This window comes from Opisthocomus hoazin, chromosome 6 (assembly GCF_030867145.1).
Source record: "Opisthocomus hoazin isolate bOpiHoa1 chromosome 6, bOpiHoa1.hap1, whole genome shotgun sequence".
In the NCBI taxonomy this organism is placed as follows: Eukaryota; Metazoa; Chordata; class Aves; order Opisthocomiformes; family Opisthocomidae; genus Opisthocomus; species Opisthocomus hoazin.
This window is the reverse complement of record NC_134419.1, coordinates 53,576,076-53,588,277: the sequence shown is the minus strand read 5'-3', so window position 1 is coordinate 53,588,277 and position 12,202 is coordinate 53,576,076. Positions and strand designations below refer to the sequence as shown.

At 46.3% G+C, this 12,202-nt stretch overlaps 1 protein-coding gene across 1 annotated transcript in view; it reads right to left on the bottom strand.

The window, feature by feature from the left end:
- TSPAN15 (tetraspanin 15) overlaps positions 1–9,921 on the bottom strand; it is a 32,493-nt gene extending 22,572 nt beyond the window's left edge. Inside the window, exons 1-3 of the mRNA XM_075423140.1 lie at positions 9,821–9,921; positions 4,080–4,265; positions 1,803–1,877 (exon numbers count right to left, since the gene is read on the bottom strand). Of these exons, the coding sequence (XP_075279255.1) occupies positions 1,803–1,877; positions 4,080–4,265; positions 9,821–9,916 (357 nt within the window). The 5' untranslated portion in view covers positions 9,917–9,921. The remainder of the gene's footprint in view (positions 1–1,802; positions 1,878–4,079; positions 4,266–9,820) is intronic.
- Between the last annotated feature and the right edge of the window lie 2,281 nt (positions 9,922–12,202).

Genomic DNA, 12,202 nt, shown 5'->3' with positions numbered 1-12,202 from the left:
CTTGGCGTATTAGAAATTAAATCAACAAAACACTGTTCACATTTGGGGGGGGGACGGGGACGGACGGGACGACAACACGAGTTTTTAGTTTTGTATTTGTGCTGGATGTTGAAAACCAATCACAGCATAGCAAAAACCGGGACTAATCATAATCAGAACACAACAACTTTCCTTTCAACCCAGCTGCTAAAATGACCAAAGCTGAATCCCTGCAGGTCAGAAAGAATCCTGAACTATGCCTACTCATTTTCTCAGTATTACACTTGAAACCAAAACAGAACAAAATAAATTATTGTATCGAAGATTAGAAGTAACACAGGATTTTGCAGGACTGTCATAACTGGCCAAGAATGAACAGCAGCAAGTACTGACTGCTCTCGCGCTGCCTTTATCACCTCACTTAGACTCGGCAGATTTGAGACGGAAATAGAGCAAGAAACAGGGAAAAACCACTGAGACACGCAAAACAACCAGCATTTAAGTGGAGGCTATTACCCTAAGCTTTTATTAAATACTTCCTTCTCCTCCCCATACTAACCCAAACTTCTCCATTAACCTTTTAAAACAAACAAACAGACCTGTCCCTGAAACAAACAAACAGACCTGTCCCTGAGCATAGCTGTCCTGCTCAGACAGCCAACTCACAGCGCGGGAAAACGCTTAGTGCACAAAACCCCAACAATACATTTTCTTTGTCTGCAAGTCAAATGCAGTTCCTCCTCACCCTCTCAGCAAATGCCATCTTTGGCATCTACTTAATTTTCCATCAACCAAATTCTCTGCATCCTGTGATGCCCACACTCCTACACCAGGCAGGCTGATCTACTCCTCTTGGATGAGCCTGGTGCCCCCACCACAATCCAGAATCAATCCTCGCACAGGGCCAAGGCAACACTCACGGCAACGGCTAACAACAGCATCTAGAAATGAAGATAACTCATCCTCTGCTCTCACAAGTCAAGTTCACGACTCCGGTCCAGCATGGAGTAAGAATAAAATGCTAGATAGGAAGAATATAATAATGACGAATTGTTATTTCCCAAAAAATCTTTTTTAAAGCTTTTTTTTTTTTAATAACATATGTAACATGGTATGTATGACTTCTTTTTGTGGAAATGAGATTGGTAGGATTGGCGTGGGGAGGGAAGAGGTCTTATTAACCAGCATCTCCTTTTAATGCTCATATTTTGCCATATTAGAAAAAAAATCAAAGCACAGAAATCTAGTACTTGGCATAGTGAACATATTTACGTTATAAAACATTTCTAACAGAAAAAAAATAGTCTGCTGCTTTCTGTTTAGAAAAAAGAAGGTTTTATATCATTATAGCATGCTTGTAAACAACAGGGTCTCCTACAGAAATCAGTTGTGTTGCTTATGGACGTGGGCAGGGAACAGCTGTCTTTTAGGTAAGGTAAAACATTTTGGCCACTGAAAAATAACCAAGTCTCCAAATCCAGCTGGAAACTTCCTCGATCAGCCATCTGAGACCCAGATGGCAAACGAGAAGAGAGCACTTTGTAATACAGGAGGAGCTGGAAACTCATTTTGCCTGTATTGCATGTTCTTAGCCACCAGATTTTCTCCAAATTCTTTAATGTGGAATTCATCTCCAGGATGGGTGGCCAATCCCACCCTTCCCCAAAGTTGAAAGGCCCCAAAAAGTCTGGACCTGCCTTCAGACCTCCATCAAGTAGCGCTCATGTGACAATTTTAATGCCCGTTACTTGCTCAGCAGCATAGCTGTAATGTCACGGATTGTGAGTAACGTTCTTCATGAGTAAAAGCTGAACGCGACTCACCTGGTTTCTGAAGATCAGGGCCACCACTCCACCAGTCAGCTCAATCAGCAAGCAGATACCAAGAATGTACATGAACTGCAGAAAAACAATTGCAAGTGAGACCTTAAACAGAGCAAACCCCAATTACTCTCTCAATTAGTGTGCTTAAGCCTGTAACATTCAATTGCCAACACACTTGGCTTTCTGCATAAGAGATATCATCCTAAAGATATAAAATTATGGCTTTGTTCTTATAAAACTGTTCCTGTCACAAGAAAGCCTTTTTTCCTTGCTTGAGTCATCCTGGGGTTTGCGCAATTGGCAAACACATTATTTTTCTGCTTTGAATGGACTCAAAACTGATAGATGCATTTATGGTGCCAAGATATTTCTCTCCATAACAGCATCACAGAGAAGCATATCAACGGACTGCTACAAACCACACCGAACACTGTGTTTTTATGCTTCCTACACAGCCAGTATTCACCTGCTAGGTTTCATTTCTTGGGTAAAGCGGTGCTTTAAGATAATCCAAACAATTTTGTACTAAATTGCCAGTGTTGAAGCAAAGAAAATTCTGGCTTGGTACCTTTTAGTGTGTTGCTTCAGAAGAGGGAACTGAGCGGTACTGTTAGCACCGAGCCAGCTGAGCACAGAGGCTGCACGATGGGCACTAATACGACTTACTATGCTCAGTGGTAAGAAAAATTACATCTGCTAGCTCTCTATTTATTTATTCATCTGTGCATATGCATACACGTGCTCACAAATGCACTCACACATGACCACAACGTATGCATCTGTGACTACTTACCAAAGCGCATGCAAAATGCAAACAACATGAAGAAATCCCTAGCAACACCACGAGATAATTGCGACGTGCCAGTACTTGAAACGTTTTTCCAACCCAAAGGATTCTTTGGGTATAAAAGATGGCTGTTATGTGAATTTAGGTCTACATCTTAACAATGAACTTCACCAGGAGTGAGGTTTTATGATCTCTCATCTGAAAATAATCTCTAATGCTCCGCCCCGAAAGCTGGTTTAATTTCTGTGCTCTCAATACCCAGTATCAGTGTCACGAATTCACTGGACAGACATCTTTTCTTCTGCTGAATCTGGAATTAGCCTAAGAAGCAGGCATCAGGGACTTTCTTTGTTTGAATACCCTACTGGGTTTGCTACCACAAAGGGAACAGAAAACATCCTCAGCATCACATGAGGACACACCACCACGCTCCGAGCAAAAGAAGCCACCACCACACCTAAGGACAGACTCTCAGTAAAATTCCAGCATAATTTCAAAATCCACAGCTACTTCTTGTTTTGTCCTACATAACATACCATGTATTTAGCACTTCTTTAGACTGAACTCCCATGAAGGTGAAAATTATGATTTTGTGCTTTATTTTTTAATTAGTCCTACGTGCAACTTCCATCTGCAACCACAGCGTTGTACTGGAATTTCCCTAAAATTTACCCTTTTAGAGGCACTGGAGAGAAAAAGCGTGTCCCTTTCCTTTCTCCCTTAGGGCCCTTCTCTCGAAGCCCTGTGGCACTATACAGCTAACACTGTAACACACAATTCTCCATCTCCCCCCTCTCTTCCACTTCCCGGACGAAGGCAGACAGACCCCAGCCATCACCAGCCTGATGGATGCCAGCCTGACTTGGGGTTTCTTTCTCTAGCAGCTTCCTCCGGGTTGAAACAAGAAGCGTTTGGGGAACCATCAGGGACTGCAGCTCATCTCTGCGCTTCACACCCCAGCAAGTGAGCTCGCAGCTCTAGGAAACCCCCCGTACCGACAGGGAGAAGCTGCAGCCAGGCTGGGCCTTCTCCTTCGGCCAAGGGGCAGCACCATCTCCTCTTCTCCAACACAGCAGGGCACGGCCAGACCAGAGCAAGAGCAGGCACCGCGGTGCCAGGCTAGTGTCAAATGGTATGTCAACAGCTGAGTTTGCACAAGATTCATGCTGGCTGATAATAATTCACATTCCTGGTTGTTTTCCACAAAGCCCTTAACTGTTGGAAAGCTGGTTTTCTCAGCACCGGGCTCTGGCCCTCGCCTGTCCTGTCACTGGCAGGCCAAATACTGCTGCTCCCTGATGGAGGGACATCTACAGACCATGGCTAGGGGACCACTGCCATAAAGCAGTTTCAAATGCAATCAAAATCAAAAAGGCAACTTTATTAAAACACTTCTCAACACAGACATTGTTAAGGGTTTGAATTCGGGTGACACTGAAAAGCAAAAGCAACGAGCCTTAAAAATTATGAATAAAAAACCCAACACTTACTGCCTGAAGGAGGCATAAATTGTCTCTCAAAGAAGCCAGTACACCCACAAAAGATACAAGGAACATTATAATGCCCAAAAGTATTAAAATAATTGCCGGGGCTAGAAAGGCACTTTCTAGAGTTTTGTACTTCTGTCTTTCAACTTCTGCATAAATCCCAATGGCAAGTACAAGGGCTCCGATCACCTGGAACAGAAAAAGAGAAGAGCACAGATGTTACTCTTTCTGCCAGCAAACACAGAGATGACATTTTGTGAGTACACATGAACCTGTGGCTTCTCACTTCAGAATGAATTATAAGCAATGAAATGCTCAAATCAGAAGTACATATTAAAAAAACACCTCAAAGACTAAGGCAGAAAAAACCCGAGTTAGAAAAAGACTGAGGTTTGCTCATTTCAAAAATATGTTGAAGAATGTTTTAACATTCTGGAAATTAAACCAATTGAAACACACGTCCCTGGTTGAAATGTAATTTATTATTCATCCGAGATCACATATATTACACACTACACTAGCAAATGCCGTGGCATTAACATTCCTCCTTTGGATGTCTGTCTGCCCTTCCCTCTGTGTGTGCGTGTGTGTATGCCCCTAACACAACACAAGCCAGTCTGCAATCATCAGCTTACATATCCCTTCTTATCAGCTCCTATCGTACTCGGGCTCAGTAAATATGGCCGGCTGTTTCCTATACCTCCACGTCTCCTGCTGTCGGGGGAAATGAACCTAATTTTTAAAAAATTATTTTAAAAATGCAAGTTTGAAATCACGCCACTTTCTTGAGCAACTACCAGATGAAGGTGACGATGTAAAGATATTTGAATCAAAATAATTACAGCTAAGTCACAATCATTTGGTATTAAACCTATGGCATGCTGCAAGTCATTCTGAATTATGCTGAATTTGAAAAAAGAAAAAATAACCCACAACACTTCATCATGCAAATTGCAGTGGAAAAACTTGACAGCTGACTCCAACAGCCAGGCACTTCTCCACGGAAGAGTCCAGTTTCAGATCAATCATTTTGGCAATCTGATAAGCAGCATTCCCCTTTTCTGACCCGACATTTCTGCAGGAACCCCGAGCCCGCTCCCCACACACCAACGGCGAGGAGAGCACGCTTCTTAATTATACGGCTTTTGGATACCGCATGGTATACCCCAGGCAAAGGTCTAGACAGACACATGACATACGTAGTTGCAAGATCATGAGCGCAACAGTTGAAATATTTTCTTTTAATTATGGGCCATCTTAAAATAAATAACAGCTTATTGGAAATTCTTGATTTTCTACAGGTAAGAAGAAAAATCCCAAAGGACATTATGTGAGGAGTGACACCAAGTTGTCATTTCTAAAAGAAAAATCTCAGAACGGTTCACCCATAAAAATAAATAAACCTAAGCTATTTCAAAAGCAACTTAAAAATTCACACGACCAAATTCAGAGTCAGTCCCCCTCTGACAAATTCAGAAATTGTGCTGTAAGGTTATGGATGACAAAAGAGAAAACATGGTGGACAAGTAACTGGTACCCAAATTTACTACTTCTATACCTCTACTGAAAAACTGTAATTAGGTCTTTTTATTACTAAATGGTCAACTTGTAGTGTTAGCTTTAGTCTTTAAAAAATATAATGATTTGGATAATAAATTATAAATTACTTTTCAAGCAGAAAAGAAAACGACATAAACAAATCAGTTTGACGTCTTTAAATACAGCTAGAAGAACTGAGGAAAGAGACTCAAAACAATTACAAAACATAACATTTGTGACTGCACCTGTATACGTGAGTCAGAAGTTCAAGTATTACTATCATTAAAAGTAAAAAACCACAAACAAAAACAACCCCAAAACTTAAAATCCCGATACCTTTGTGTCCAGACTGCATTTACCCTGCTAGGAAAGCAGCAGATAATACAACTTGAAGAGTCTCATGGAAGCACTAAAGCACCGTTAAGCAGCTCAACACTTGCCTGGTAGGTTCCTTGTTTAGAAAATTTAAAAAAAAAAAAAAAAAAACAACACTGGGCATAAAACACAGGGATTAAACTTGAAGGACTTTATCTGAATTTCAGAAGTGTGTTGTTTCACGACTAGAATGTTTTATTGAAATATCTTTTTCTTAGCCACAGTTTTCTCGTGGAAACATTCAACTTAAGGTGGTCTTTAGTTTTAAAGATTCAAAGGTGCCCGTGAGTAGAAACACAAGACACATTCCCACTTTAAGATCTTAAAATACATACACACATACAGAGAGATTTATGTACATACGCGTCTTCACCCCCTTCCATCTGCTTTTTGCTCACACACCCCCAGACTACAACCAGCATTTTAGGTGTACAAGAAACTCCAGCCCCACCTTGTTTTCTGACACCAGCTTGGCCCCCAAAAAACCAAAAAATTCCCTCTCCCCTCAGATTCCTACCCATTACAGCTTTTACTGGCCCGAGGACCAAGGTAGCCGATATCCCATCCCAGACAAATTACAGGCTTGAAGCCACACCGTGACCCACGGCGGGGAAACGGGGAGCGCCTCCCCACTCCTCTGCTCTCCTCCAGAAGTGCACCAAGCCGCCTGCTCCGGGAGGCTCCAGGATATCAGACATGAAAATTGTATCACACCCCCAAGAAGGGTGCTACAAAATACTCCTGCAATAAAACTCCCTCGAGCAATCCTAAATTAACAGTTCTGCAAACTGGGGGACGCAGAGGGTACGTGCCGCAGGGAGGAGGGAAGGCTTCCCGCTGCATCCAGGGGGAATGCAGGGGAAAAGCATCAGCCAGCAAATACAAAGCTCAGCCTGACGTATCACATAGTAGACACACATGTGAATTCCAACTTTTATACAGATTTTGAAGCATAGAAAACTATTATGGGGGGAAAAAAGTCCACCCAAGCACACAATTAAAATCTTCATTCCTTACAAGCAGGAATTATACTTTTCTTATCTTCTATTCTTTTAAGCATTTAACAAAAATCTTTTAAACCTTTAATATGGCCAAACCAACTGCAGCAATAGTTTATGCCAAGCAGATGTGCTACCTTAGCAATCATCCCACCCGTGTCTCTTCTCGGGGACTGTGCTCTCCCTTCCTGTGACCAGGGGTGGAAATGCAACTTTTACGTAGGTAGCCCACAAACGTACATACTGTTTACATCCTGTATCCTTCACAACAGCTCCCAGTTTGGCAATTCACACTGCGTCCGCAGGAAAAATTAGCTGGCCTTGACTTGCTCTAAATGAGCATCCCCCAGCGAATGGCAGGGACTTTCTCTGGGGCTTTTGCACAGACAGAAGTTGCTTTCCCAAGAGAAAGGAAGAGCATTTATTTCTAAGTAGTGGTTTTAACCCTGCATTTACAATACCTATTCTTAAATAAAGCGCCTGCCCACTCAACTCTCTGTTTAAAATGCTGGATGTTGTTTCAGCCAGGTGAGAAAAATGACACTGCAGCCTCATTCACCAGCACAACAGCGGGCTGCAAAAGTTACAGCGACGACCAGCTTTTAAAAAAGCCCCAGGTGATATGGGAAGACACAGCAGCAACACTGCCTGTGGCAAACATCCCCTCCGGCACTCCCATCGATGCTTTCATTTCCTTTCTGCCTTTCGATAAGGCTGATGTTTAGTCCCTGGAGATTTTTGGCAATCCCGGGGACTTGAATCCGAGTGTTCAGCACTTGCAAATGTACCAGAGGAACAGCAGCAGCAGGGAGGAAACCAAACAGCCTCCGCATCCCGCGTGTCAAAGCCCCAGAAAGCGGTAAAAGAACACAAATCACCCAAAATTTAAGCAAGCCAATACTCCACAGCCAAACTTCACTCCCGTTTACACCAATTAAAAAAAAAAAAAAAAACAGGAACCAGACAGCTGACATTTACGGCTAATGAGATCTGCTTCACTAAGCTAGAACAAAAGAAAATATCGAGAGCGCAACCCACGCGCCGTACCTCGCACAAAACGGCGTGTGTTCGGCCCCAGCACACTGCCCAGCCCTGGCCCGCCAGGGGCAAAGGCCGCCAGCCCCCGTCCTTCCCTTCCCTGCGCCCGCTCTCCAGCGGCAAACCACCGCCCCAGCAGAGCCATCAGGCTCCAGTGCTTGGTTACGAACATGGGCAGAGCGCTGAAAATCCAGAGCGAGCAACTGCGAAGAGTAAATAAAATCCTCAGGCTGCTGGAAAGAGGCTTTGTCTTCCGCAGACGCTCAGGGAAACGTTTCAAAGGGCCCTTCTTCCGCTGCCAGATTAATTTTCACATCCCATCAGCAACAGCCCTTGGTGCCAAAGGAAAACATGGAGCAGACAATGCGCACGGTCCTTCACGCAGGGCACACTGCAGAAAGAAGGTTTGAGAAATAACGCAACAAATCTCCCTTTTCCAAAAACCACGCCTGCGGAGTGACTGCTGTGGAGCAACGCAGGAAACTTCGGGGGTCTAAAACCAAGGGGTTTTCCTTAGTCAGTTGTTTGTTTGCTAAGCAAAATATCTAGGACCCCAAAAGGTCTGAATAGCACCCAAACACTCTGCACTTCAACTGTGGTTCATCCCTAAATCATAGCTTTAATCAGACACCTACTACTAAGCCTGGTGGGTCTAAACCTCTCCTGCCGCGCATCACGCCAAAAGCGCTACACTCCCAACTTGTAACCACGGCATCCACTAAGACCGAAACACAGAGCAGCAAAACAAGAGCTCAACCGGTGTTTAAGCTGAGAGAAACCCTGCCCAAGCACCTCACCCACCAGTACAGTCGGGAGCCAGCACAGAATCACAGAATGGTAGGGGTTGGAAGGGACCTCTGTGGGTCATCTAGTCCAACCCCCCTGCCGAAGCAGGGTCACCTACAGCAGACTGCAGAGGACCTTGTCCAGGCGGGTCTTGAATATCTCCAGAGAAGGAGACTCCACCACCTCCCTGGGCAGCCTGTTCCAGTGCTCCGTCACCCTCAGAGGGAAGAAGTTCTTCCTCATGTTCAGATGGAACTTCCTCTGCTTCTGTTTGTGCCCATTGCCCCTTGTCCCGTCGCTGGGCACCGCTGAGCAGAGTCTGGCCCCATCCTCCTGACACCCACCCTGCAGATATTTATAAGCATTTCTAAGGTCCCGGGCAGCATCACCCCAGCACACGGCAGCCTGGCAAAATCCCTTCTAAAACCACGGTCTTGGCACCGAGCCCCGACGGCCCCGTCCAGCCCCGGGGGTGCCCGGTCAGGGCGAGTTCGCCCCATTCGAGGGGTCAGCAGTAACAGGCGGGACCCAGAGGCTGGGACTCGCCGCTTCCAGGGGACAGCATGCGGGCTTATCCGGTACCTGCTGGAGGACAGCAAGGGCGACGCGCCTCGCAGTTTCAAAGCCTCACCGCGTCGTTTAGCCAAGGCTCAGGAAAGGAATTAATTACCCCACGCGCCGACGACTGGCTTCGCAGGGGAAGGGCTTTCTCTGCCCAGCTCCCCCCGGGCAAACAGCAGGATTTTAACACACGCACGAACGGGTTTTCTCCGCCAAACTTTCCAGCCCCGCAAGCCCTCCACCCGCCCAAACCGGCCCGTCAGCCCCCGGGGCCGGCCGGGAGCTGCACCCACAGCCGCGGGCGCGCCCCCCGGCAGCGCTACCCACCGCCAAGCGCCGGGGCTCCCCGCCGGCGCCGAGCGCGGCACAGCACGCCTGCCCGGCCCCGGCCCCAGCCCGGCGGACAGCGCTCCCCCCCGCCCCGCCGCGGGCAGCCGCCGGCCTCACCCAGAAGGTGGTGGAGTAGGTGATGAGGGTGAGCTTCAGGCAGAGGTAGGAGAGCCGCCCGCAGTACCGCGCCTGCTCCGCGTCCCCCGCCGCCATCCTCCCGCCCCGCCGCACCTGCCGCCGCCCGCCCCTTCCCGGCGGCCCGTGCCCGCGGCCGGCAGCGGCCGCCCCGACGGGCGGGACCGGGGCCGGGGCCGCCGCCGCTTCCGGGAGCGGCCCCGCGGGTGGGGTCGGCGTGGGGCACGGCGGGGATGCGGGGCTCTCCCTGCTGCGGCTTGGCCCTGCTTTCCTCCGGCTTTGTTTTACTGCTGCTGCTTTGCGCGGTTTCCTTTGCAAATGGGCAGCTGCCGGGGGGTGCTCGGTCAGGGATAAGCCCACAGCTGGAGGCTTAAGAAAAAAACATTAACAAAAAAATAAATATAGATATATATATATATATATATCTTGCTACTCAAGCCGGCCATCTAACGCTGCTGCCGGAGCCCAGAGCAGCGCTTCCACAACCCTCTGCAATTCGCCGTTGAAGACAGCGTGGATAAAAACACAGAACTGCGAAGCTGCTGCTTGGGTGCTGGGTTCTTTGGTTTCTCAGGAACGTTGTGGCTTAAAATGAATAAAACATGAAGTTACACTTTTCCTTAAAAAGGCCAACAGCCGTGAAACAGCCTGCCGGTAGTGTGTTGTTAGGATTACAGCAATAACCGTGCGTAAAACTGGTTGAACCTGAACTATAGGCTAATGGCTGGAAGTTAGCATTTTAGTGCCCCTCAGGTGGCATCTAATTCCAATGTAGCACAAAGACGTTACCGAGGCAGACTGATACCATACGGTCTCTTGGAACTAAATTAATATTTAAAAATCAGACTTCCTGAATAGTTTCTTAACAGGAATAATTTAAATATTCAGGAAGTTAGTTTGACGAGGTGAATGTCCTTTTCCAGACTGGATTTCAATTCAGAACAAATAAAATCAATACTAGAAACATCGCAAAGCAGAACCCCTACACTCTACAGCAGCACAATTAAGCAATACCAGAGCATTTACCTTTCATTATAACACCCAGGCAACTGCCCGTGCAAAGAGGGTCCCTTCCTGCAAATCACACGGTGCAAGCGTAACAGGTAATCGGCGCATTGCACTGGCCACGTTTCCGCCTACGCCGACATTTATCCATGTCCCGCTGCCGTGACAGTGGGTCAGTGCTGGGTCTTACACAGCGACCATGGACTGCAAACGCCATTTATGCCTACAAAATGAAATAAGCCCTTTCAAGCCGGCAGCGCTGCACTCCTGTCCCACAAAGGACCATTTTCCTCGGGGAAAATAGTCTCGTTCAAAGTGGCAGACAACTGTTACAGAGTTGGTTGCTGCCTCCTGGCCCAGAGCAGAGACAGACGGCACTGAAAATCGCTGTCTGGTATCAGAGAGTATGAAGTGTGGCATCATTTATTCTGAAGTTATCTAGCAAAGAGACTGTGGAAAACCTCTGAGCTGTGTATGTAAAACTGTGCAAGTGGGAGGTCGCACATCATTTTGTTAGGCACATACAACAAACCAGTAGCTGCTACCAGAACCTCTTCTAGAAAGCCTAAAAAATACTCCTGGATAATTCTGTTATAAAACGTGCCGTTGCTTTTGCAGGCAGCACTAAACTCCGCTTCTGGGAAACAAATAATCCAGCCTGGGTGCCTGCCAGCGACAGAACATCTCATCACCTCTTAGGTTTCTGACAACTATGCAATGTCCTAGAGCATTCATCTTCTAAAATATTAATCTTCCAAAAGCTTCAGTTTTCAGACACATTCGCAGATATCCCTGACACTTACCAATGGCGTGCAGGCTGGAAATCGCATTGCACATCGTGTAAGCGCTGGGAATGAAGACTCTACCAGACATTCTTCATGTCTCCCGGGCACTGTTCACATCCAAACATGTTCCTGTCACTTACGCATTTTCCTTGTTTGTGTATTTAACCAAATTTGCAGTTTTGGTTTGACTTTCCTAATGCCTTACCTCGTCGTCTGTGCTATGATTTCGGCAAATGCAATTTCAGGGCATGACTGACTGGACAAAGAAGCCGATTAAAAGGAGCATCCATTTTCCTGTTGCTTTCACTCTGAACTGAGCCAATATGTCAAAACAGGTTTCTGTTACAAAGCCATATGAAAATAATTGAATAAAGCTTTTCTTTTTCTGAATCCCAGGCTTTGTCTAGACAATGAAACAGCAAGATTTCTGGACCCAATTAGTATAGTTTAGCAGCAAAGGGTGGTTTAAAGTAAGATGTTATGAATTGCCTGCGGTGCTGAGGGTCCTTCTGGGTTTTGCTCTCTTCACCTCAGCCTGACGCAGCACAGAGCTGTGGTTTTCCAACCGAGAGAG